We start from the raw sequence: 27643 nt of genomic DNA on the forward strand, positions 1-27643 counted from the left end.
TAATTTGATGACTTTTAATGAGCCGCAGAACCCCTGTATATATGGCAGGGGTGGCCACGGGGGGGACAATGATTGGCTAAGGTCCTGGCCCCCCATCTAGCTCTGCCCCTGTTAGTTTGCGTTGATTTATTTACCAAATACAGAAATAAAATGGCTAGAGAGGGCTTTTGATAAAAATGGTAGGTTACTGCCACCCTGTGGTCATAGAAAAAACTACAACATTTTCTTCAAGAGTTTTTTTCTGCTGTTTTCTGTTTGCAAATAAGTGTCTGGAAATGCAGCCTGTTGTTTTCTTTCGACAGATTTTTCTTTCTTTTTTTTGTTAAATTCAGCATAAATAATCTAGTTGTGTGACTTTAAAAACTCAGCTTGCATTGGTGTGATAAATGCCTACAGTCTACCTGTTTTAGGAAGGTTCATGTCCCCTATGATGGCCTCCGACTTCCCATCCACATACATGAAGGCTGTGTCCAGGTGGCTGTGCCCCCTGTCCAGGAAAGCTTTCACCATCCCTCTGCTCTGCTCGGCGTCGGCTCGTCCCCCGAACGCCATGGTTCCCAGCAGGGTGACAGGCCGTTTAAGTGGGGATGAAGACATGTTTCTGAGAGGAACGAGGAGAGTTCTTATGTTGTTGGCTCGCCTGACAGTGCAGAGTGCGCCTGTTATTGCCCACAGCATGCTACAGTACCGCAGCTAGCCTATGACGAAGGGCAAAGGTTGGATAATAAGGGAGCGTCGCAAAATTACCCTGTCGGTGAAGAAACGCAAATAATTCCGTGTAAATTTTACCACCTGCTTGTTCAGCGGCTCTGTGCTTTCAAGGTTACTCATAAAAAAAAAAGGACCAAGGTTCGCTTTATGACCACTTCCTGTAGTTTCAGACTCATGTAAATATTTGTTCAGCTCTTTTAGCTTTTTCTCTCTTTTATCTGTTTGCGTCGTATAGTTGTAGTACATATTTCGGAACACAAGGTGGCGGCAAATCTTTGTTTTAGACACGCCACACAAACAGTCTCTGATGGACAGCCCAGTTTAATCCAATTTAATCTGTTGACGGTATTTTTCAAGTAAACAATAAATAGTTGGAATGGAAACATGCTTAGTAGTAAGCTTTACACAGAATATAAACTAACTGAAGCTAAAATTGCACCACTAAAGTAGTTGCAGATAGAAAACAATTACAGACAAACCCATACTCCAATTAATGGAGTAAATTTCTAATTTAGTAAACCATTATTATAATGATTAATTTATCATTTTTGCTTTGAAGTGTTGATTAATATTTCTAATGGCTTTCCAGCTAAATTATAAGTTAGATAATTGACGTTACACACAATGAAAACCCAAAAAAATGAGTTTCTCAAAAATTCTGAATGTTACTGAATTGGAAAAAGCCTATGGACCTGTATCAATTTAGCTTACTCCATCTGTGCAGTTGGTTCTATATGAGATTTTGGTCATGGAGTTTGATGGCCAATCAATCACAGTGACACCATAAAATGTATTGGAGATATTTGTAGGGTGGCTGCAGTCCATTCCTTGCAAAACAACCCTAAACTCTTTTAAGACATAAGCACTAATTATACATTATATATGTCATTAAATACAATATAAACTTGTTTTTTTCCCCACTGGTTTGTCTGACCTAAGGTCATTAATTCATCCATGGGTGTTGCTATTATTTAATCAAAGCTGCGGTTATCCATAATTTCTCCAGTTGTCTCCACAGTTGTGTAGGTCATGATTTCCTTTTTGCTAAAGCTTATAGTTATCCTGAGCTATATCTATAGTTATACTGCTATAGGCTTAGACTGCTGGGGGACATAGGGACCCCTTTTTCATCATTCTGCTTCATTCTATCTTTATTCTCCCAATCTCAATCTCTTATGTTATGCTCTCTCTCCTTTTTCTCATAGTAGCTTCATCTGGTCTGCTCTTGTTTGACTGTGACACCATCCTGGAGAAATATCAGCTGTGCTGCTGCCATCAACACCTCTGTTTATAGAGGTTCGAGATCAGTCTGTGTTTTAGAGTAGTCCTGTTTCTCTGACTGTGACTGGTTGGATGTGCTCTCTTCATCCTCTGATATGGGAGCTGGCTTGGAGCTCGTCTGCCTGGCTGTGTGTTTCCTGGACAGGGTTGCCTATGGACCTGGTTTACAGTTGCCTTTTGTATCTCTGCTTCTTACTGTGTGTCTGCTTCTGTCTCTCTAAAACCCCAGTCGACCTCGGCAGATGGCCCCTCACACGAGTCTGGTTCTGCTGGAGATTTCTTCCGGTTAAAGGGAGTTTTTCCTCTCCACTGTTGCTGCAAGCATGCTAGGTGTGAGGAATTGCCTTCGAGTCAAAGAATCGATACAATCAACTGGTTTTCCTTAGATAGAAAACTTCGAATCAATTTGACTGTATGATCTGGTTGAACTGTAAAGTGCCTTGAGATGACATGTGTTGTGAATTGGCGCTATATAAATAAACTGAATTGAATTAAATTATATGGCTTAAACATTTCTGTCTTGAAAAAAAAAATTATTGGTCTCATCATCTAATACACTTGAAGTTAAAATTTTAGCATTAATGGAAATACAAATGTAAAAAAATCAGACTCGATGTCTCATTACACCTATTTAATCTTTTATCTTTACAATTAACTTAATAAATTATGTAGAAATTCAGAAATTTTACTTTAGGCTTCAGTCATATTAAGATAGGACCACAGCTTTCATGTTATATCATGGGTCTGCACCCTTCCCTTAGCAAAAAGTATCGAAGTATGTTATATTAAGAATACTTAAGTATAAGTTTAGAAAGTATACCAACCAATGTACTATTAGTGTACTTGAAGTATTACTTATTCGAACTAAATTTGGACATTTTAAGTTTACTAAAGTATACTTTAAGTATACTTTAGTAAACAATAGAGTAAACAATAGTATAGTCAAGTACACTTGACTATACTATTGTTAAGTATATGAAATATAGTTTAGAATAAGTAAACTAGTGCACTGCCTGGTTTTAAGTATGAAATTAGTGCACTTTTAGTATACTTGAATAAACTACTTTTTGCTAAGGGTTGGCTTCCTGGCTCACCTAATATACTAAGTGATATAATTCCCCCTTTGTGTGTGTGTGTGTGTTAATCTTTTGTTATGTGCCCCAATGAAAGAAGAAAAAACCTTAGACCCCTGGTAAATATGGTCTAGAAGCTCAGCTTGAAATGAATATAGGAGTTTTACTATTTTAAAACAATTATAGAACTTTCTGTTTATTTGTTAGTGATTTACAGGTATCTTAATCATTGTTCTTCAATATACAATCCTTATCCTCATTTAGCTTTTGTGCATATATTAAATTCATATATATATATATATATATATATATATATATATATATATATATATATATATAATCAGACCTCAGAACACTGCTGGCAGAAAGCTGGTAAAGCTGTTCTGACCCGGGAATCTTCTGGGTCATGAACACCTATGATGGCAATGCAGACTTTGTTTGGAGAGCAGCAGTGACCAGATAAGATTCTTGACCCTTTCTCTGCTCCATCAGCTGTTTTATGCTGCAGACTTCCCACTGCTGCAGCCGCAAATATCCCCCAAACTTTAAGCTTGATAGAGACACCGTTTCACTATACCTTCATTCTAAATCGTGCGAACCAGTACGCGCAAAGTCTTGGATACGCGCACGATCCACGACCATATAGAGCTTCTGAGGCGAGGGGGATTGTTTTTCCTGAGGAAAGAAACAATGCATTTGTGTAAATGATTCCCAAAACTGACTGTAAAAGTTTTTATTTCACTTCTACTGGGATCTCTGATCTGATCCCCACTTGTGCGCACATCTCCTGTGACTTTCCCAGAATGCAAGGTTTGGATAGAACGCGACCCTCTCCAAACAGCCCAGTGAGAGGAACGTGCAGAGCCATCCTGTGGGAGGTTTTATCCCTCATTTCAGCAGCTGCAGACACGAGTTATAGGTGAGCTGCAAAGTTTCCCTTCAGTGCCAAACACCAGCTTTGAGCAGAAGAAGGGACGCTGGGATGGTTTGCCGATTTCCTGCGTGGACCAACTTTTACGCTGATTGGAACTTTCTTTAGGTGGAGGATTTGGATTTTTATGTTCTGGTGGTGACTAATTAGTTAAACTGAAGTATGCTCCTAAATGAACTTTAAGGAAAAAAAAATAGACTGAGAAAACGTCCTGGAAGAGGAAATGGATATCTTTTTATTTTCTTTTTATTTAGTATTTATTAAAGAAGCTTATTTATTCGGCTACACAACTGCCAGCAATCTCCAACCCCATATGTAAGTAAATACTGATTTTATCCACATAATACATTTACTTTTTTTGACCTATAGCATAATAACTGATTCTTTACAGTTTCTTCAAGTTTAAAAGACTCATCTTTTACTGCTGCTTAAAAAAAGGTTTAGTGTTTTGTTTCCAAATAGTTTCTTTAGATTTCTTTTTGTAAAATAACTAAAGAAATAAAATTCTACTTTGTTTGAAAAAAAATTATTTTAATTTGATCATAAATTACTTTATTTCTATATTAAAAATATATTCAAACATAAAACCTATTACTAAATAGTAAAGAATTCAGCTTGTCCACTAAATTGAATTACTGTCAGGGAAGTTATTTCCATATATGATTGAGAATCTGAATATTGAGAAAAGAAATTGAAAACAATATAAATAGGAAGGTGCAGATAGAGAACAGCGCCTCCTATAGTCGTATTATAAGAGAGCTGCAGAATTAGAAGCTCATTAAGCCTATCTGCTAAGGCTGCTCTGTCTTAAAAGTTTATTATTTCTAAAAATAGGAATCCTAGAACAGCAAACAGTTAACTAACCTTTAACTAAAACATTTTAATTAAATTCCGACATTTATTTATCATGCCAATTGACAACAAATGTTTCAAGGCGCTTAAAAATGTAAATTCAATCAAATTACAGACAGGTTCCAAGGCCAAAATACAATGTAGATTCAAAGTTGATCCTAATTATCAAACAAGGCCGTCAAATTCAGGTTATCATAGAAAATCGTTATAACATTCTCATAATAAGTTCTGCAGATTGAACCGAGTCACTGACTGGAACAGCATTCAATCCTGGATAAGCATGTTGTAACGCTGAACTCTGGTTGGCACTGAGTTGTTGACTTTGTAGAAATCCCTCATCCTGAGCATGCATGTATTCTTAAACTGGAAGATACCTCCCACCATACCTGGCATGGTGTGAACAGCCACCATATCTACTATGATCTAATGGAGCATAAACACAAATACGAATACCAAAGGAGAAAAGTTAATATGGCAGTATAGCTCATTAGTTATTACTTAGCATCCCCACCCCTCTTTAATGATGATACATTCAAATTATGAATGTATCGTGCAGATAATTGTTCTTTTATGCATTTGTCCTTTGATATTAGTTATTCACTCCACACTCTTTATGCATCTCAAACTCTTAGAAGTGGGTTTGGCCACTCAAATAAAGAGACAGTGTGCTGTAACATGTAGTTTCAACCTCACAACAATAAACAAGTGCTTCATTTATGTGAGAACATTAAGTTCTTTCATGACACTATGCCATCATATGTAGTTACAGCTGGAGGAGTCAGTGGTTTCTGTTGTTTATGAGATGAACAGCTGGATGTTATCACTGCTGATCTTCACACATACCAATATTACCTGCTTCTTAGAAGGTTTATTTAACAAAAGAAATTGTTTTAAAGATTGTGTTGCACTTTTTGTGATTAGACTTCCCAGATATGTGACCTGTACAGACTTTTTGCTGCAAGAAGTTAATATCAGATTAGAACACAGTTTCACCTGGTGGTGGAAAAAGTTGCCTTATTTCTTTGTCTGATTGCATCTGGCCTAAAACTTTTAAGAAAAAATACATGGGCTCTAAAACTAAATAATTAATGTGATAGGCCAACACTACATCTCTGTTAGCTTTGCAGATTTAGCAACTTAAACCTTTGCATATTATTATTGCTTTGGATAGATTTGGACAGTTTAAATAAAATTTCAAGTTTAGCTACAACTCCATTTAGGTCTGGGCTTTGACTAGACCATTATAACACAACTATTTATATTGATCTAACATTTTCTCTGTTGCTCTAGCTCTAGGTATGGGATATTTCTCTGGTTACAACATTAGCACCTGCCCTAGTTAAAGGTAATCAAAGGTTTCCCTTCATATTTGAATATTTTTAGCTGAGAAGAAAAAATAGCAGTGCAGCTGTCCTCTCTGGTGCTAAAATGTCCTGGAGCAGCAAATGCATCACCTGCGAAGGTGGAAAGGTGAGAGCTGCCTTGATTAGGCTGACAAGCTTCTTCTGTGTTTTATGTACACAAACCTGGAAAGACCTGGAGAGAAGACACAATGATTTAGTTGAATTTGAAAAAGACCTAAACTGACAACCTCTGAGTGTTTTCCTCTGCCCATTGTGGCACTAATTTCTGGGGCAACCACATGGGAAACTGACTTTCCGGAGGGCTAAATCAGTAGCAATAACCTTATCTTTGTTTTCTGTTGTTTGTGAAAACAAGTTTCACTTGATTTATCTTCTCTCCAGCAATATATTTTGATATTTAAGTAGATATATTGTTTAATCTACCACATTTGCCCTGTATTAAGCTCCACTAATATCCCCATCAACTTTAAGCAGCTTTTTCAGCTTTCCCAACTCATTGCAGCATGATGCTGCCACTACCATGTTCCCCTTGGGGATGTTGCGTTCAGGCTAATATGTGTAACAATAGTTTTTAACCAGGCATAGGGTTTTGCATTAAAAGCTTCAGTTTCAGTACCTTGGTTTGCATGCTGGCTTTGCCTCCAATGACTTGTGTCAAACTCCATACAAGTTTTTCTTCTTTCTATTTGTCTGATAAAGACCAGATTTATGGAGTACAGAACTAATAGCTGCCCCGTCAATAAATTAATCCAAAACAGATGCAGCTCCTCCAGACTTAACAGAGGCATGACTGGTTGTTTTATAAAACTAAAGCTTTAAGTCATGATGATATTTCTGTTTTCAGGTCTATGAAAAGTTCAGGGCTCACAGTGTTAATTATTACCTGATCAGCTTTGTTTTAAAACTCTTTACTTGATCTTCATTAAAAAACATTAAAAAAAATATATATAAATCTTTCTTCCATTTCCAATGATGTACTGCTTATCTTGGTCTGTTACATAATTTCTTATTCAGATTGTAAGGAAAGTCTTTGGGCTTTACTATTCTGAAACATGAGTAAGGAATTTACCTTGGGTCTTTAAGATGTCTCACAGAATCAGGTAATTACTTTCCACGCATCACTCTATCAACAACTGAACTAAATGTCTGACATGAGCTTTGCCCATCTATCTTTTCTTACAACTCTTCCGGAAGCCTTCATAAATTTCCTCCTTCTGCCGTCCATACATCTGTGGAAACACAGTACAACATCTTGACGTTAAGTATTTTCCCTGCTGTTTTTCATTCCAGGCCCAATGTGTGCACAGAGAGGGAGGTGACTCTGGTTGCCCAGAGGCAGCCGTGTGTGCAGGCCTTCACACGCATGGTTAAAGTGTGGAAGCAAGGCTGTGCAGGGCAACTGTGGTGCATGGGATACGAAAGGAGGTGAGTAACACAGTTCATTTGCAGTGTGTCTGCTCTTCCCTTTCATCACTCTAAGGCTGTGAGTCTACTCTTAAACAAACAAATCCAACATCTCCTGAAGGGGATGCTGTTAGTATCCTGCTGACTCCTGGCAGGAGGAAAACATTCATTCATGGGCTATGCATGGTCACATGTTTAAGCCTACTTTGATATTTTATCCAGGACGTCTTAATTTTTAATCCAAGACAGGATGAGATGCAGCTTTCTGTTTTCTGGCTTCCTCTTTAGAGCTGCTCTAGAGTTAAATGCAAGGTAAATGCTACCTCTTCAGAGGCTTTACCTGTTATTTAACTCTCCTCTTTGCTGCTGACATTCCTTTAAGTGGAAGCATTTCCTTCTGAGGTTTAGGCGAGTTCACCTGATCCATCACTCTGAATTATTTACCACGTCCACAAAGTCAAAAGTACCTTTGATGGCACCAAAAGCAGCAATTATGTGCTGTAAACTAAATGTATAATGTGAGTCGAGCAATGAGAGGGTCGCTAAACTACAGCCTCCACCCAGCACGGCCTTAGCATTACAAGCCTGGGAAAGGTTTAGTTCACAAATCTACCTTAGAAACCCAATTCTCTGTCCATTAGGAGCAAGGGGGATCATGACTGAAATTAAATGCTTCAATAGTTAAGTAAATGTATTTTAAATAACATTTCAGTTCCACAGCTTTGTCAGCAGTGGAAAATATTGACCACATTTTTTGTTAGTGTATACTACATTTTTAACAGCATTATAGGTATTAACGTCCCAACACAGGTCATTAATATTTCAAGTTATTCCAAGGCATAAATAAAACATAAAAAATGAATTCCTGAATTTAAGTTTTGTGTTTCAAAAATGAAGTATTTGACAGTCTTACATAAATATACTTAGTGAAAGAAGAGACTCCCAGCTTAGACAAAACAAAGATATGTCTTGCATCCTCAGATGTTATTTTAGTCTTTTCATCCACACAAAGGCTCATTAAATCTTGAAGGTTCTTGCCACTTTTATGCATTCGGGTCTCCAGTTATTTTCTTAGATTTTACTGTGAATTCTAGTTTTGATTGATGCAACACTTACTTATTTTTCTTTTGCTAAAATAAGATAAATCCTTCTTGTACAAACATAATATAATGTCATACTCAGAGCAAAAGGACTGTTTTCAAAGCAGGGAGACAGTTAGGTTTCACAAAATGTTTATTTAAGACGGAACTGTAAAGAACAGTGTCAGCATCTAAGGCAGGAAGCTCTGCAGGAGGAGAACACAGGTTAGTGACCATGTCTGTCTGGCTCAGGATGATTGTGAACATGTGAGTCACTAACCTGGTCTTATCGTTCAGTCCGAGCCCGAAGGATGAGGCAGGAACCACCCAGAGAGTCCCAGGCGCCGAAGTCCTGGAGGTCGGAGGACAGCTAGGAGATCAGAACTAGGCAGATGAGGAAAGGCAGGATAATCCAGAGGGCAATGTGAAAGTCGGTGTCGAGGACGTGCTCAGAATTCAAAACCAGGAGATCAGAGGACAGGTCAGGCAAACAGATCAGAATTGGGGCAGGCAGGCAGGCTCAGAGGTCCAGAGGCAGAACGGGCCAGGATCAGGCAATCAGTAACACTTAGGTATGCTAGAGAAACTTTCACCAAAGGCTTGGATAATCTGGCACTGATGACTGGTTGAAGGCTGGTTAAATAGAGGCTGAAGCAGGTGGATCAGCTGAACTGGGCGGAGCAAGGCAGGTGAATTAAATGAGTAATCAGGCCAGTCATCACTGTGAAGATCATGACACATAAAGTAGCCATGACTAAAAAATATGGATTAAAAAAAGGATGTATAGAATAGAATAAATGGTGCGTTCATTTAACCTCGGAACATGGAGATCAAAGTGACATTTTCTCTGAACTGCTTTCCAGTTTCTTTACAGATAACAACAAATGTAAAATTAAAAAATCTCTGACAGCTGCTAGTTGTTGAAATTTTAAAGATATATCCAGCTCAACGGGGATGTGATACAAAACATTCTTAAAATATTTGTCCACTGTGGCTGCGATATTGATTGCTATGCTTACAGAAAGAAGCTGTTGCATTGATGGTAATTTTAGTGTAATTGTAAAATCCCACCCCTGTTCTATGATTTGTCAGATCAACTTTAGAACAGACTCTAAGAACTTACCAGACAATTTTTTTATTGCGATTAATCAAAAAGTAAATAATTATGTTTTTGGGATTTTTCTGTTGTTTAAAAATCGTTTTTTTTTTTTTTTACTTCAGGGGTTATCAATGAAATACTGTTATAATTCTCCATCTATCTTCCGTTTTATAAGATGAGGTCTACCAGTGCAATATGAATGAAAAATAACCCTATTACATTAACTTCCCCTGGTCGACTTCACTATGATGAAGGTTTTTATGCTCTCAGTATTTCTTTGGCTGTTCTTAAAAAGGCTCCTTTAAATTGGATTCATCAGCTTTTTCTTCAGAAGTGGAGCCTTGAGCACCAATTGTTCAGTGTGTAGTTGCTTATCCAGTTGAACACAATATTTATTGTTTTCATGTCAAAATCATAGCTGATAATTACCGGCATTTATAAACTCTTTGTGAGTGGTCCTTGGGAAAACCTGTGTTATTTTAACTTTTTTGCTTAAACTTATTTATGAAAAATTAGTTAGGACTAAACCAGCTGATATAATTTTTAACTAACGGCTGATTAAAGCTGGTTTCTTGATTTTTTTTTTATTTCCTCTGATTTCATAAAAAAAATGAACTTAATTATGTAATTTAATTATTTATTTATTTATTTTTTTTTTCTGTAGAACTGAATTACTTGGTTGTTTCAACTCACAAAATATATATTTACTGAGAACCATTTTGTGTATTTAATCCTTATATTTCTCCATATATATTGTTGCCATGCCTTTTAAAGTTCTTAACTGAATATTTCTCATGTTTACAGGACAGCGTATTATACAGCATACAGACAGTTTTACAAACAGGATTTTCACACTGTACACAAGTGTTGCCCTGGATGGTCTCAGCTCAATGGAGAGGCAGGTTGTCTCTATCGTAAGTATCTGTGTATGCATTTTCTATCCTCTAATGTTAAATGTTTCAATTTCTGTGAATTTTTAAAGTAAATCTTTGAGGGAATTAATAATTTATTAACAGTAATAGAGGCACTTGAGTAAGGAAAAAGTCTACCAATATCTAAAATCCCATCCAGACAGCAGAGCAAATGTTATTAGTTTATGCCACGGTCTGTGTAAGATGTTGCATCCCTGCAACTAGTTTCACATCTGATTGTTGACAATTGTTCATAAATTGGGATAACCCTTCTTTGGTCTAATTTGCTTTAAAAAAAAAAAAACTCCTGTTTTTGATGATTGAAAAACTAAATTTAGAAGTATGTGGTGTAGTACTTCTGTATTTATGTATTCTGTATGCAAGATGGTTAAATGTCTGCCTGTTCTAAAACACCCCATAACTGGTTTAGGGTAAAAAAAAAAAAAAAAAAAGTTGTTAAAGGAATCATGCTGCTGATTTTTGTGATAATTCAAGCATTTTTTGCATTGCCTCATATTGCACTAATGCTGATTAATGTGCACTGTTTCTAATTAAACAAATCATTAGAGAAAATGATTTATATGATAAGAAAAAAATTGAATGATTCTTGCTTTACTAAAAGTGTATTCAGTTCATATTAAAGTATAAACTTTTCCCTCCAGAGATCTTGGTCCATTTCAATTAGTTTTATTGTCGTAATGAATGCATTCATAAAATCTGCTCCAGGCGGATGTTTGAACTCATAAAACTAATGAAATTAGAAAGATGAATATTACACATAGAGAACAGGAAAGATATGTATTATGGAAGGAACAATTTGTTTCTATACACTTTTTGTGTACATACTTATACACCTGGGAAAGGACTAAAATTAGACTTTTCTAGACCCTGTATATGAACCCTGATTGCAGCTCTGGGAATTATTTCTGTTGAACAAACTTCTTCCTAGCAGCCTGTTTCCTTAAGTACTAGCTTAGCTCTACACTGCTGAAACATAGAAGGCTCTTTTGATGGGATTTTTCAACCGGTGATCCTGATCGGACAGCCTGCATACCACGAAGAGAGTCTTGGCAAAGTTTCCCCGTAAACAGCTTGTCCCCTTGGCTTTTTGGTGTACAATACACTTCTCATGATTTGATCTTCTGTCTGTAACTGACTCATGGTTAATAACCAGCCCTAATGGAAGGTGGATGGGATGGGGAGCTGGAAAAAAAAAATCAGGAGTTTTCTGTCATCATACATCCTATCATTGTGTCTATCAAAGAGCTCTTTGTTTTCAAGAACAGAGTTATTGTATTAAATTATACAGTAAAGTAATGCAGTGCACTCTCCCGAAAGGAGTCTGGTTTGTTTTAAAACACGCTATTAGAAATGCCTTTAAGAGACTTTCCCCTATGCTGTTCATTGTCTGTATTTAAGCTACACAATGGCTGCTCTCTTTGGGATGAGGCATGGCTTTTATCTCAGTAACCAAGGATGGTGGCAGCATTTTAAGATGGGATGAACAAATCACCCTTTTCTCTGAGCCATTGAACCTGGATTAAAAGAGGCTCACATCAGAGGCTTCCCACTCCTGCACAGTTTGCTATGTGCTATTTACACCATGCTTCAGCAGGCACAGTGTAACCAGCATAGCTGGTATTTTGCAGGACCCTACAGATCCAATAATATTAATGATAAAATACTTTTTTTTCAGAATGCATAGAATTAAAAGAAGTAAACCCACCAAACAGGAGGAATAGGTGTGTTTTGGACTGAAATAGTGATTTATAGTCTTGTAATTTCTTCTTTTTTTCCTGTTGTCTCTAATCGTTTGAAGTGTGTGTTGGTGTTTCTGTTTTGCCATTTGAATGAGAAATGTTTCTCTTACTTTACTAGCAAAGTGAGGTCCGGTTGTTCTAAAGTAAATACATTTTTGTGGTCCTCCTGAGCTATTTTGCCAGAGGTTAGGTTTAGAACTAAGGTATGAATTGAGTTAAGGTTACGGTTGGGATGAGGTATGCACCGTTAATGGTTAGGTTTAGGGTTATTGTCAGGGTTACATAAAAAGAGTTAAAATGAGTAAGAATGAATGGGAGTCAACACATGGTTCCCACTACCTATTGCAAAATGAGAATTTGTGTGTGTATGTGTGGCCAATTATTGGTTTCTTTAACACTTTACAATAATCATCATGACCATAATTTATAAAGGGTAAAGATACATTTATTAATCATTAACATGCTTGATAATCATTTATAAACTGCATATAGGCCATTTAGAGGGGGGGCCTAGTTTTAGGGCATAAAGTTTGGAATCCTGAGGTTCTGAGTTCGAGCCTCACTCCCACAGACTGCCACTCGGGGTCCCTGAGCAAAGACCCTTAACCCCACACTGCTCCCCGGGCGCTGCACAATGGCAGCCCACTGCTCCCCAAGGGGATGGGCTAAATGCAGAGAGTTCATTTCGTCGCTCTGTACTTGTGGCAGTGTAATGACAATAAAAGCTGGGGGGAAAAATTATAAAAGCTAATTAGATCATATTGCCCTGCCATGTCAGCTTATCGCTAACCCTAACACCAGTGGACATAGTACCTTAATAAATAATATTTATACCTTTTATAATTAATTGGTTCAGATGTAGTTTACAAATAGAACAAACATTAATAAACTGTTAAGCATTGATAAATGGTCTTTACCATTTATAAATGATGGATTTGATGGTTATTGTAAAGTGTAATCTTATTACCTTCTTGGGACAGTTTGAATCAATTTCCTTGGAATATTTTACATTGTGGACAAAAGTACATGTAGGGAAATATGTTAAATTGAGTTCACGTTAGGTTTAGGTATAGATTGGTTATTTGCATAAGGCTTAGATGTGATAAAATTTCTGGCTCAAGAAAATTATATATTTGTGTAAACTGTCTTTTTTTTCTCTAATGTTAAATCCACAAGTTGCTGAGAAGCTGATGTGGTCTGCAGTCTGTGGCCTTGGTAGTTATGAGGCTAGGCATTTTGGAAACAAGTGTAATTAGTCATTCATTTGGAGGAGAAATATACCACAGCCCAGGAAACATAAAGCCTTCCTTCATTGAGGTAATACATGCTCCTCTTTCATCTTGTAATTTCAAGCCAGTGTTATTTTTAAAAAGCGTATTTAACTTGCACACTATTTACATACTTCAGAGCACTTTACTAAGATCTATAAGTTGTTAGAACTGTGCTTCTAAACATTTATATACATTTTTAACCATGTACAGATGTTTTAACATCTTTTTTTTCAATGAAAAGTCTAGTATTTGAGATGTGGAGTCAGAATGAAGTTTTGGGTTATACAATGGAGGTGTCCTTTGTGTGTCTTGAAAGGGCTCCAATTTGCTCAGTGTCTTGTTTTTCTCTAGGTTAGGGCCCTTAACTTTGTGATAGCGACTTCCTCCACTTCAAGGGTCAGTCAATTAATGCGTTAAACCTTTTTTTATTTAGCAAGCAGCCAGGATGAGTTAGAATGGCCAGAGGACTGAAGGCAAGCAGTCATGCTGATTGGATGACACAATGCATTTTGTGGCAGGGGCTGAGTTGCTGGGACAATGGCTTCTCCAGTTTGTCGTCCTTGTTAACTGCTGAATAGGAACCAACTTTCTTTGTGACGAGACTAGCAAAGGCGCATAAATGTGTACTAGGGCTAGAAAAGGAGGAAATGGTTCTGACTGTGTCCATGGGTGGTCTTTTTATAAAGCCACATGGGAAATACACAGTGGATGACGGCAAACAACTTGGATGGAGTCAGAAACATATTGATAGCGACATTAAACCTTCAGTTAATTTGCTGTCAAATACAAGGTTCTAGAAGAGCTTAGGTTTCACTCAGAACTGAATTTGACAGCTGGGTGAACTCGTCTAATGGCAGAGTGTCAAATCGACCAAAGATTTAACTGTCTCCAAAGAAAACATGTAGAAAAAGCCTTTAAACATCAGGTCAGTGCTTTCTACTGTAGCTCCAGTTGTGGATGAATGCTACTGTATTGAAGCAATGCAGAGAAGACTGCTTATGGAAAAAGTGAAATGTTATATTTAGAAAGTCCCATGATTCAAGGTTAAGTCTGCTAACAGGTTAATAATTTTTACAGTTTTATCGTAATTTTAGAAATATGAGAAACGCTCTGCTTGGAAAACAAAGAATGTTATATTCCTTTCCTTATATAATCTATATTGAAAGATTTTCTTCAGATTTTAGATGACGTTTAAATTAGATTTTCTGTTCAGTCCCTAAAACCTGGAAACATTTTTTTGAATGTGTGAGGAAAAGATGGAAAACTAATAAATTATCTCCAGCAACCTGACACAGGACCTTTTGTAAAAAAAAAAGATTAAAAAAAAAAGGTATCATTCAGTTGGTGCTGGTAACAAAGGGCCATAATAGCCATTATTTAAAAATAAAAATATCAGAAATATTGATGATTGATATTGCTGCCTGTACCAACAGAAAAGTAAAAAAAACTTGTTGCTGCAATATATATATGAGGCTGTGCAGTCCCCACTTTTAAATTTTTGATATTAAGAAAATGACATGCATTGGTGGTGCAGCATGATTACCTGTTGCCCTGCAGAATAACTGACTAATTTGGCTATAAGTTGTCTGTATCACCCTTTATTCCAAATGTGATGAAGGAGAATACCATTTTATAAACATTTTTTACTAAAAAATTACTAAAGCCTACATGGCAGCCCTCTGCGCTTTGACAGATGAATGTCATATATTGCTAACTAAAAAATTATCTTAAAGTTTTCGCATTACAAACATTTACCCAATATGATATATACCTGACAGTCTAGGTTTTAAAACACCTATCTGGGACTTTGTTTTCTTTTTTCTGCCCTTTCATCCATGAGTAGTTTCTCTTACATTATTACCATGTGTCCAAACACTTAATTTGTTGTAACTTGACTTGAATTCTGAACCCATCCAGCCATCTTCTTCCAGTTACCCTCCAGGGGGAACCCCAAGGCGCTCCCAGGCCAGGAGAGAAACATAGTCTCTCCAGCAAGTGCTAAAACATTTTGGTAAACATTGATAAATGATTAAAACTGGGCTTATTTAATGGTGAATCAGATGATTTATCCACGAATATAAGAAAATAAATGTGAATAATGGTCACATTCATTAATGATTGCAACTTTATGCAACCCTAAATCAAAATGCTTTGTTAAATAAAATACATTCAGGTCATTTATTATGATGTTGAAGAAAGGCCCTGATTGAATGGTGGTCCACGCTGCCATGAAGTGGACCCTGACTTATGCATCTGCTTGTTAGTTATTCAGAGAATCACAACATTTCTATCATGTTTAGCCCTTATTTTCACAATATTTCTTTATTTTTATTTTTCTTCAGACCTTGAAGTACAGTTTTTAAATATGGGTGTATCAGTTATGGCATCAAGGTGAGTCCCTCATGAAGTAAACCTGTGCAAGTAAACCTTTCTGAATAACTTCTCCTTTAGCGTCAACCAGGAAGGTTAAACAGACCAAGATATCCTAAACAAACAGAAGTTCTCCTCTGTGTTGATGTGGATATAACTTTCAGAAGCCATCCCTACAACACTGACTTGTTTCTTTTGCTCTTTGCTTCAGTTGGTGACCTCTGCTCCTCTCTTTGTCTTCTTTTTGTGGATGCTGCTAATCCTCTCAAAGAAGGTGTCTTTGTAACACAGTGGCCAGAGGAACAGACAAGTGGGTTTTATGGAACGCTGCTTCCCACATTAAGGATTTGTTTCAGTGAAGATTAAGCAGCGGATGGGGCTGGGGTAGGGGATTGCCTAAAAATGCCCTGGTTAGTTGCCAACAATCCCTTGTGTCTTATGTCCCTAAGCGAGGGAACTTGCATTCCCCTGGTTGTCCCTTTGTCATGTGGCCCAGCAGTTACTCTGACAGACTTCTGACCTCCTACAGAGGAGCTGCAGATTTTTTTCTATTAAAAAGATTTTTAGGAATGTCTCATTAGTTTGATCCCTCACAGCTGGTTGTAACATTGTTCTAAAATATTTGGATCATGTTGAAACTGTTTATCTGTCATCACCTACTTTCACCCTATTAAAATTCCCTCACATTACATAATCTGAGGGAAATGGAACAGATTTGTTAATTTATTGTGTTTATTTGTAGCTGCATAGTCAAAATGGACTGGAAGTTATTAGGTGGAAGATTGTACCTGTGAATTATTAGGTTTATCTTAATAACCTTATAAAAATACACATTTTGGATGTTTTTCACTTAGTTAATTTAGATTTCAAAAGCAGTTTGTTAATTTCAGACAAAAGAAATTTGTATTGTTGGAATTTGACATTTACAGTGCCTAATTAACATGGAATAATGCCTTAAACATTTTCACAATTTGATATCTTATAGACTTTAATGTATTTGACTGGGATTTTGTTGAAATTACAGTTGCAAGTGTACGCATAAGTCTATAAACTGTAATTTAATCAGAGATGGCGAAAGTACTCACTTTCCATACTTGAGTAAAAGTACAGATACTTGTGTGAAAAAATACTCTGGTAAAAGTGGAAGTACTGATTAAACTTCTTTACTCAAGTAAAAGTAACAAAGTACAGGCTTGTACATTTACTTAAAGTATAAAAGTAAAAGTAGAAACCACTTTTTTCATGCTGTTGCCTACATTTTAAATGGATGTCTGCCAATAGGACTAGATCTCCGTTGTGTTCATTTTCAATCATCTCGTCGTCCATGCTACTATGCTAACGCCGCCGCCACCAAGCTGCAATGATTTGCCGCCAATGAATACCGCCGAATCTGTCGATTCATCTTGTAGTGGTGCGTCAAATGCAACGTAGATTCCCATCCAATTAGATTGAATTTGGTATTGATGACATGAAAAATAATAACGGTAACTCCATTGAAATGATTCAAAACTAAAGTAACGAGCCAATTTTTTAAAATGTAGGGAGTAGAAAGTACAGATATTTGTGTAAAAATGTAAGGAGTAGAAGTAAAAAGTTGCCATAAAAATAAGTAGTAAAGTAAAGTAAAAATATCAGAAAAATCTACTTGAGTGCAGTAACGAAGTATTTGTACTTCCTTACTTCACATCTCTGAATTTAATCAAAACAAATTTATGGTAAGTATGATGTCAAAGTGGAGCCAAATACTAAAACAGGCCACACTTTACAGATTTCTAATTTGTGTGATGATTCTACAACCATGTAACGTTATCCTTTCACTTGATTATGCTTGCCTTGTTTGTGTCTATCATATAAAATCCTGTCCAAAACACATGGATGTTTGTACAAGTTTTTATGGCAAAGTCTGAGTGGTTAGTGGACACGACTTCGAATCCGAATTCCTTTGCCGCATGTCTCTCCCCCTCTCTCATACCCCCTTCCTGTCAGCCTACTGTCATAGAAATGAGCCATTAGTGCCGTACAAAAAAAAAAAAAAAAAAAAAGGTAAAATGGGCTTTAAAGCTTTCTTAAGTAGATGTAGAAATATAGAGAGTGAATGGTTTAACTTTAGTCTTGGTTATGACTACATTTCTAGACAGACATGCAGCATTACACATTATTTCATCTGTAATTAATAGATGTCAGATATATATTATTTTATTAGTATATGCATACTTTCATCATTAATGCTTAGTACTGATTGCAAACATGGTGTTGGGAGTCTGTAAAATGTAAATAGAACAAAACCCTAGCATTTGGGAGTTTTTGTTTGAAGTCGGACTTTGGGAGAAGTAAAAAGCAAATGTTAAGTGTTTTTTAAAATTATAATTGAAGAATCAAATCCTTTTCTCAGACCATATAAGGTTATTAAAACCGGATTAAAATAAGCAGCAACCATTGTAATGATTGCCCATGTTAGCTCTGATTAGAGTTCATGAACAGAAATAAATCTGACAGATGATGGTAATATAAGCTGACTTTCCAACAAATCTAAAAAAAAAAAAAAATGCAAGGACAGATTTCCATTCCCAATCCTCATAATTATCTTTTTTCCTCCTATTGATGTTCACATGAACGACCATGATGGGATGGAAGAGTCCAAGTCCCAACATAAATCCCAGCCTCATCTAAGGAGGCTGACTCAGGCACACATGTATTATACAAGCAGGCTGTCATGACTAATGTGAGTGTTATAAAGATTTATGAAAAGGGAAGGTATAAACCTTAGAGTGGAATTCACATAGAGGATAACAGCCTTGATCTCCCTTAGATTCTTTAAATTTTACAGTTACCAGCATGGACAATGTGACTCTGAGATTTATGGAGACAGGTTCCTTTGTTCCGTGAAACGGATGAGCTGTACCCACCCTGTAGCAGAGGATTTTTACCTTCTAAACTACTCAGTCACAGTTGTAGTTCATCATTGTAGCGTACAGTTCCTATTAAGCATCAAAATAAACACACCATAGGCATGAATATGGTATTGATTAGAGTTTTATGTGATTTATTAGAACTATTCGTGTTTCATGGTGGGCTGATGATACAATATCTTCAACAATTCTTTAAAAGTGGAAGTTTTATTAAGTCCATACAGGCTCAAACTGCACACATTCTTTAGTATATATACATACCAGAGTTAGAGTTTGGTTAAATGACAGTAAGTTGCATAACATCCGGCCATTTTTAAAGATGTCTGCAAGCATCAGACATACTTTTGGCTTTCATTTTCCCACATTATACAGGGTATCGTTGTTTCTCTTCAAAGACTTTATTTTTTTTATAAATTTCCCATAGGATTAAAGTCACTGTGAAACAAAGAGCTTAATGTCTGTTTTCTCAATTCCAATTCCTTTTCTGGTGTTTAAGATCCATGTATTTCAGCTCCTATTTTTTCCCTCTCACCATAAAACTTGACACTTGGCTTGTGTCTGTCAGTAGCTGCCAATTTCAGATGTACTAGGTGTGCTTAAATAATTCAGTTTTGTAGTAGGTGGTTTTCTCTAGCAAGGACTTGGCAGTGCCACTAACATTGGCATCCCAGCATTTTCTGTATGATGGTTCACCTGGACATTAATGGTTTCTGGTTTGTCCATCAACATCTAACCATACCTTTCATCTAAAAGTGACATTTTGGATCAGATGGTTGATGCTTGGATATTGTTAGATGTTCTAGCTGGACAACAACCCTAAACACAAATTACCTCCATCTTACGAAAAAAGTGCGTGTTTGTATAAAATTTTAGGCTTTAAATTTCAAAATCATACAGCTTCATCTTCAGTAAATTCTGTATGTTTATGTTCCATCTTTTAAAAGTATATTTATCTTGGGTGGGAATGTAAATATATATCTATATATGAATGTTTTTAACACTTAATTCAAAGTATAAAACAAAGGTAAAAACGACAGCTTAAAATCTGTAAGCAGGTTTTAAGCTGTTGCTGCTAATCATGTCCAACTCTGATCGTCTAGTGAGCCAAAGGTCTGATTTCTTTGTAAGCCAAGAGGTGCATTCTTCTTACATTGGTTAGTGTGAATTGAGAAGAGTCAACGTTCCTTTTAAGACCGACGATAACAGGCTGATGATATGTCTCTGTTAGAAAGCGGTCAGTGTTTGAAGGCACAGATGTCAGTGTCTCATGAAAACAGCCAGGTGTCTTCGCTTCTCTCAAACGTTTGTTCTCTCTCCTCTCTTCTTGCACCTCATCTGTCCACATGTGCTCACACAGCAATGTGTAGCTATGGAGTGTGCTTCAATGGGGGCCGGTGTCGGGAAGGATCTAACCAGCTTTGCGATTGTCCTGCAGGATTTAATGGGCCCAGCTGCCAGTACGGTACGTAGCAACCTCTTTGACATGTTTCCTATGCAGGGCATTCACTCTCTTTGAAGTGTTTATGTTATCACAATGGGACACGAAAATTATTGATGAACAAATATTGATCTTATTGGTTGATTAACAAGGTATTGGTATTGTTTTTTTCCTTTACCTGAGTTTTGTCTTGTATCAACAGGATTGTTTCATATCATGAAAGGATGAATATATCTTTTTTACAATATGCTGAATAAAAAGAATAGTGCTTCATTATATTTTAATAATTTAAGTACTGCCTGAATAAAAAAAAAACGTTTTCATGCACATTATTAAACATATTTATAAGATGTAACAAAACAGGAACCTACATATGTGAAGCACCTTTTATTCCAGTAAACAGAGATGTAAAACTAAGACAGGATATCTCCGTCTGGCTTGCTGTCAGACTATTTGCCACTTTGTTTCAACGCTGCTCTGCCATGCAGCGCAGCTAAATGGATGCTATATAGGTGATAACTTGAAGCATTGATGACTCATTGCAGAAACAAAGCTGCATAAAGGAAATTCTGCATCCATGTCACCATTAAAAAGTATCATTAATGCCAGTCTGGACTCTTGATCGATAACATGTCTCCTGTTCCAGCATCACATTAAGCATCTGATTAAGAATGAAAAGTGGCACCAAATAGAGGACAACAGTAACATTACAATACTGAAACAAATTCCTTTAAAGTGGAGAATATTAATTAATTGGATGGAACAAATTGCAATCTAATAAACCATTAATCAACAGTTAATCCCAAATTGATAATTTTTTTACATCTCTAATTTTAACCACAGACTTCAATGTGTTTTATGCTAGACCAACACAAAGTTTTAGAGATTTATTGACCTGAATCACATAGATTGATTGTTATCAAGCTCCTACATAGCTGAACCACCTATTAGTAAATACAGCCATTTCAGACTATTAACTATGGAATTTAACTTGATTTATACCAAATCAGTCATGACAGAATGGCCCAGTCAAAGTCCAGATTTAAATACAAATGAAAATCAGAATTCACAAATGCTGTTGGTCCAGTTTAAGCTATTTTCTAAAGAAGAATGAGAAAAAGTAAGCTTATCCTCTTTAACATGGTTATAATTTCATAATATAAAAGTTTTCAGCTATGAACTTCTTTGCTAAACTTTTTATTTAGAGTTTGTGTCATCATCCTGTGCAGTCTGAGTTTTAGTTCACGAAGAGATTCTGCCATTCAAGATGACAATGCAGTAAGAAATTAGCCTCTCTGGGTAAAAGTGGACAGATATCAGCAAAATCTTTATATAAAAAGGAGTTTGGAATCTTAAAAGTAGATCTACAGAAATCTGTAATTAAGATCCTTTACAGTCACTGAATTATGTTTAGGGCATAAAAGGAATGTTCTCACATCAGGAGTTGGCTTGCCCACCAGAAACAAGTGTTTTATCAGCAGATTGTTGAGGCTACGCAGCTGAAGTAAAACAGGGAAATATTTTGCTGTTTTTCAGATAATTCCACATGACAGGAAATTCCTTGTATGTCAACGTTCTTTTAGCAGAAATACTTGGATTAGCTCCAAGTAAAGCATTTTAACAAATCAAAACTTCAGGTTCCTTCATAGCTGTAGTGTCAAGCTGTCTAAATTCACAGTGATTTTTGTCATCTTACTTTAGCAACTTCATTATTAGCTATGATGTTTCTCCATAATACATATTTTTATAAAGCTTCTATTAATTTTGTAGACTTCCCATTATTGAAGTTAGATGAAATATTTCTATACTATATATAATATATACAAAGCAAAGCTGATGTGGTATGCAAAAAAAAAAAAACGCTAAATTGTTGCATTACCATTGACAAAGAACTTCTGTTTTTTGTTTAAGACTCTGTGTGTAACTTCTAATTTTACAGGTTAACTTTCTTAATTTACTATACTTAAATACAGAGCATACTGAATGGCATCAAAATGTGGGGACACTTGGATTACACATGATTTGAAAAATTTCCAATATTTCTGGTTTAAATATGGGCAAAATATCATGTAACCCATCTCTCCTCCTGTTCTTCATCTATCATCAAATTAATCACTTAGTTAAACAAGGAAAGCGTCCATGACCATGAATAGGTACAGGAAACTAATCACAGAATTTTACACCATGATTTAACAGCTTGTCGCTGAAGCATCATTGACTTGACAAATGTTTTTTTTTTTTTTCTATTTTTCTTTTTTTTTGTAAATGTTCCATGCATTCATCTCAAAACAACTCGTTAAAAGGCATGTGGCCGAAACATTTAAATCCAGTTAAACTCTGGATTTTAACTAGGCCATTACAAACCTTTGATTCTTCTGTTCCTGCAGTATTCTGTTGTAGAGTTGTTGGTCTGCTTGAGATTGTTGTTCCTTTCATTAACTTAGTAGCTTTAAATGCTACTGGTACCGAGTTATTACTTTTTGGATTGACCCTAAATTATAGGTCTTAATATGTAAATCTTTCTTGCAGGTTGAATGTGCATACTTTGGTTTCCTTTAAATTTGGGACTCAACTTATGTTGATGGGACTTTTTTGACAAACAAAACATCAAACCCAGCAACTCGTGTTCAATGTCACAGTTGTCACACTGTCTAAGAAAACCTTTATAAGAGCCCTTTCAGGAGTTTTACACAATAATTTTGCAAAAAAGCTCTTATTATAATTTTAGTTTGTTCATACTAGTTTTTGAAATCATCAGTAGGTACATATGAAAAAAAGCTTCCTTTAAAAATAAGCCTAGGGTAAAATGTTGTGATTCTCATGCTGAACATGTAATAAATGTCTTTAAGTTTTTTGTTGCCATGTTTATATAAATCTTATGCAGTGATTTGGTGATGAATTTGCTGGGAAGGTTGGCAAAGTTAACAATTTCTAACTGAGAATAACAATTCTTATTGAAGAATGATTTAATTGAAATTGTTTAGAAATGGCTTTATAACCCTTTTCATATTAAAAGCAATAGTGGCTTCTCTAAAGGGCTCATTATGCTTGACGCATGGACATTCTGTGGGGAAAATAAGCCACCCTTCACAGCCTCTGCAGCATTCAAAGGCATAATGGCTATTATTTTGCCTTCTTAATCATCATTAAATATAAAAACAATAAAAATATGACAGCTGCTACTTTCCCTCTTAAAACATTTAGAGGCAGCATGCTTGATCTTGGTTCTTCCTATGACTGTACTGATGAGCAAATAACAGAAAAATCGATGTAGTGCCAAAATCTTTCTGATTTACACAGATATGTGGGCTTTGATGTTAAATCAGCTGCTCTGTCTAAAGCAATGTAAGGTCCATTATTTGATGCCAATCTGCCTTTGACCCCAGCTGATTGGTATCCACGCAGCCATCATGACTCCCTGCCTTGCTGCACATTTGGGTCCAGCAGAATTTTTTCACACTGTAAGTGATATCCACCATTGATGGGGCCCTTGATGCTGATTAGTACATAGCAGCCCCCACACCTTGATCCTTCAGCTACTGGAGCCTATTGGTCTGTAAACTCTAAGGCAGTTTGATTGCCTCCTGATTGGCACCAGATGATGCTACTGTAGCTGCTGTGTGAGCAAAGGCAACACTTGTGATGGGAGTTGAGCCTTAGTGAAAATAAACTCAGAGCTGCTTATTTTTTTGTTCTGCAACTGCCAAATTAAGGTCATAGCGTAAAGAAAGTTGGAAGGGTAAGGCTAAAAACTACAAATAGAGTGTAAAATTACTTTTTTTTTTTTTACAGAAAACTGTTTGCTTTGATATATTTCTTAGCTAAAGGAAATTTGTTGTTCAACATTTATGAAGATTACTTTAGTGGTTATACACATCTGCTGCTACCTTTAGGTTCTGCAACACTGTGGTTCATGTGTTATGACAGTTGTGCAGATGATGGCACGCTCTTCCCGAGCTGACCCAGGCTTGTTATTACCGTTGTCGTCCCTGTGCTTTCTACAAGTGTAGGTCCCTACTTGGTTTGTCAGCTGTCAAGATTATGTAAAACCTGAAGCCGCAGGGGCTGTAAGTAAATGTTTGTAGACAAACATTCACTCATCACTTCAACACTTCAGGCATTTTTCTGCAGCATTCCTCCCCCACCATGTAGTGATATCCCCTCGAAGCCCTTTTGATGTGGTTAGTGCATGTTAGTGTATAGCAGCTGGGGTGTGGTTACGCCATTCAAAGGGGTCATTTAGTCTCCTGCTCACAATAGTTGTCTGAAGCCCTCATCTGTTTTGCCTTTTTGCAGCAATGTGCAACAATGACGTATAAGACAATAATTACTATTTATTTTTTTGTTTTTGTTCCACTCTATAGTAAAGTTAGAGCCTGTCTTTACTTTACAGACAGTAAATCCCATGATTTATGGAGATTTTTGAGGATAAATTACTCAACTGTTGAAAATTCCGTCTTCAGTCATCGGGTTCAAATTAGCTTAGCATTTCCAAATATGCTAGCTAATATAATGATGCATGGATTTTTTTATATCTAAATGTAAGATTTTAGGGTTTTATCACTTTTTTTAAAGAGCCAAAGCTTCCACATAGCAGCCATAATTAAAAATTATTTGATCACATTTAAAGCTTACATATTAAGTTCAATATCTATTAGGAAACTTACATGGAAGGAATTGTCTCTTAATAAAAAACAAATATGTAAAAATCAAAGAAAATCGAAACTTTTCCTTCATATACCCTCAAACTACAGTTTAACTTTTTGACATTTCAATGTTTATATTTTTTTCAGATATTAATTTCAAATGAGGCGTGTTGAGAGTTTTTTTTTTTTTTTAATCTTACTACTGAAGTGGCAGCCATCCAATTATGAGTCCCAAACCAATAAAGCACTTTACTTTTTATCCAACCTGTCATCAGTAAGTGAATCCTGTCCTCTGGGATCAGCGCCTTTCAGATGGCTGGCTGGGCAGATGTCTTTATATGTGCTGCTGACATCTGGGCTCAGCAGCAAACAGAAACAAAGATGAACAGAGCACCTGCCAAACACTTTTTGCTACTTAGAATATTTACCATCATGTAAAAGATTATACATGTTGCATTGCTGATAACATGGATCAAAGATAATGGAAAAACATGACTTCACCACTTTATTAGGTGTATTTTCGTATGTAGTGGAAACAGGTTGGCTCCTCTTTTGACCTCATAAGTTTGTAGTGTAGGTTTGGAACATTCCTCAGATTTTGATCTTGGATGTAAAACAGCCATCTGTCAAGGCATGGAACAGAGGACCCAATATTCAAACCAGACAGACAGATTTCTCAAAAAACATTTATTTAAAAATGACAGATTGGCAGTGGGCAGCTAGGGCATCTTACTGTAGGAAGGAACATCTACAGGAGGGAAACACAGGTTAGTGACCACGTTAATCTGGCGGAAGATGATTACCAACGTTTGAGTCACTAACCTGGTCTTAAAGTTCTGTTCGTGCCCAGAGGAAGAGGGAGATTCCAGCCGGATGGCCACCAATACAATATGGCAAATGCTGCCCAGTGTGTTCCAGATGCTGAAGCTTTGAAGACTGCAGAGCTGGAAGGAGATCAGATCCAAGCAGACAAAGGAAAGCAGGACAATGCAGAGGACGAAACCAAAGTCAGTGTCAAAGAGGTTCAGAGGAGTCTGTGCCAGAAGATCAGAGATCCGAAGAGGTACCGAAGGGGAATCCAGTTCGGTGTAGTACTCTCAGGCAACTGAGGCAGGAATCCAAAAATCCAACATAACTAGTACAGAAAAACCATAACCTTGGGGACATCAGGGAAAACATGCACGAGGAGCCAGGAAAAACGAGGAACCAGCACTGAGGAACTGCACAGGAGGAGTATATATAGGGGACAGAACAAAGACAACACTTATGGGCTGTATGGGACCAGGTGTGAACAGAGGAGCTAGGAAAAAGGAGACAAATTCAAGAGGGCAATCAAAACAAAACACAAAAAAACAGGAATTAAACCAATTAAACTAGAAAACAAAGAAAACCATGGATCAAAGTGAAACAGAAAACTCAAAAGAAAACTTAAAAAGAACCAAGACCATGACAAAAGGCTTGGATAATCTGGCACTGATGACTGCAAGGAGGCAGGTTAAATACAGGCTGGAGCAGGTGACACAGATAATGGGTGATGAATACTGGGCCAAGAGAATAATGAAAGGCATGGGTCAGGATGTGGTTTAATCTTTTGCATTTGTAGTAGAAAGCAAACCTGTAGTTTGTGGGAAATTTATAAGAAAGCACCATATTTTTCAAGTATCGTAGGACTCTTCATTTTGCTTTTACACTTACAATCTTAAAATCCAGCCATATTTAAACATGTCTGGAGGTGTTATGTACTATAAGGCAAGTAGATGATAGGTCTAATCTAAAAAAGGCTTTCTGCTCAGCAGAATTAGGCAGCTCTCTCTTTTTATGTTGTTAGCCAAACATTAGATGTTTATTTCCTCTAACAAATACTACATTGACTGCTGTCCAAATTCACATCCATCATAGACAACACCTCTCACCCCCTGCACCAGACTGTAGAGGAGCTGAGCAGCTCCTTTAGTCAAAGACTTAGACACCCTGTCTGTAAGAAGGAGCACTACTGCAGGTCATTCATTCCTGCTGCCACCAGACTCTATAATACTGCGCTATAACCACAATAACTCCTGTAAAAACCACTGTGCAGCTATATTATAGTTTTTTTTTTATTGACTGTGCAATATTCTGTGCAATATGCTGACTGTGCAATATATGTGAATAGAATAGTCATACCACTTCCTCACCATTGCTACCCACCTACTACACTTTAATGTAAAAGTAAATCCACCTTTATATAAGCCATCCGGATTGTACATATGACATCTCAAATCTCTGTGCTACTCCCTTGTATTTTTTATTTCTTTATTTCTTATTTTTATTTCGTTTTTCATTGTGTGTGATACATGTACACTTGCACCTTAATCCTTATTTACCTTGATATACTGTATATATATTGTTTATTCTTAATGCACCTTTTTCCTCCTTGTTTGAACCTTCTTTAATTACTATGTCAATATGTGACCAGTGAATTTCTCCGCTGTGAGATCAATAAAGCTCATCTAATCGAATCGAATCTAATCTAATCTAATCTAATCTAATCTAATCTAATCTAAT

The 27643-nt window shown here is 36.5% G+C and overlaps 2 protein-coding genes across 5 annotated transcripts in view; one reads left to right on the forward strand and one right to left on the reverse strand.

Annotated features, from left to right (window-relative positions):
- The window catches only part of akr7a2 (aldo-keto reductase family 7, member A2), a 6455-nt gene extending 5777 nt beyond the window's left edge, over positions 1 to 678 (reverse strand). The window contains exon 1 of the mRNA XM_015379127.1: positions 402 to 678. Within this exon, the coding sequence (XP_015234613.1) occupies positions 402 to 678 (277 nt within the window). The remainder of the gene's footprint in view (positions 1 to 401) is intronic.
- A 3069-nt stretch (positions 679 to 3747) lies between these two features.
- Positions 3748 to 27643, forward strand: part of megf6 (multiple EGF-like-domains 6) — an 84533-nt gene continuing 60637 nt past the window's right edge. For 2 of the 4 annotated variants that reach the window (XM_015379151.1, XM_015379150.1), the window contains exons 1-4: positions 3750 to 4311; positions 7503 to 7637; positions 10599 to 10708; positions 20373 to 20477. In XM_015379151.1, the coding sequence (XP_015234637.1) occupies positions 4220 to 4311; positions 7503 to 7637; positions 10599 to 10708; positions 20373 to 20477 (442 nt within the window). In that variant the 5' untranslated portion in view covers positions 3750 to 4219. Of the gene's footprint in view, positions 4312 to 7502; positions 7638 to 10598; positions 10709 to 20372; positions 20478 to 27643 lie in introns of all 4 variants that reach the window. The other 2 variants (XM_015379153.1, XM_015379149.1) reach the window with 2 other exon arrangements.

Source organism: Cyprinodon variegatus, unplaced genomic scaffold (assembly GCF_000732505.1).
Source record: "Cyprinodon variegatus isolate N-32 unplaced genomic scaffold, C_variegatus-1.0 Scaffold186, whole genome shotgun sequence".
Lineage (NCBI taxonomy): Eukaryota > Metazoa > Chordata > Actinopteri > Cyprinodontiformes > Cyprinodontidae > Cyprinodon > Cyprinodon variegatus.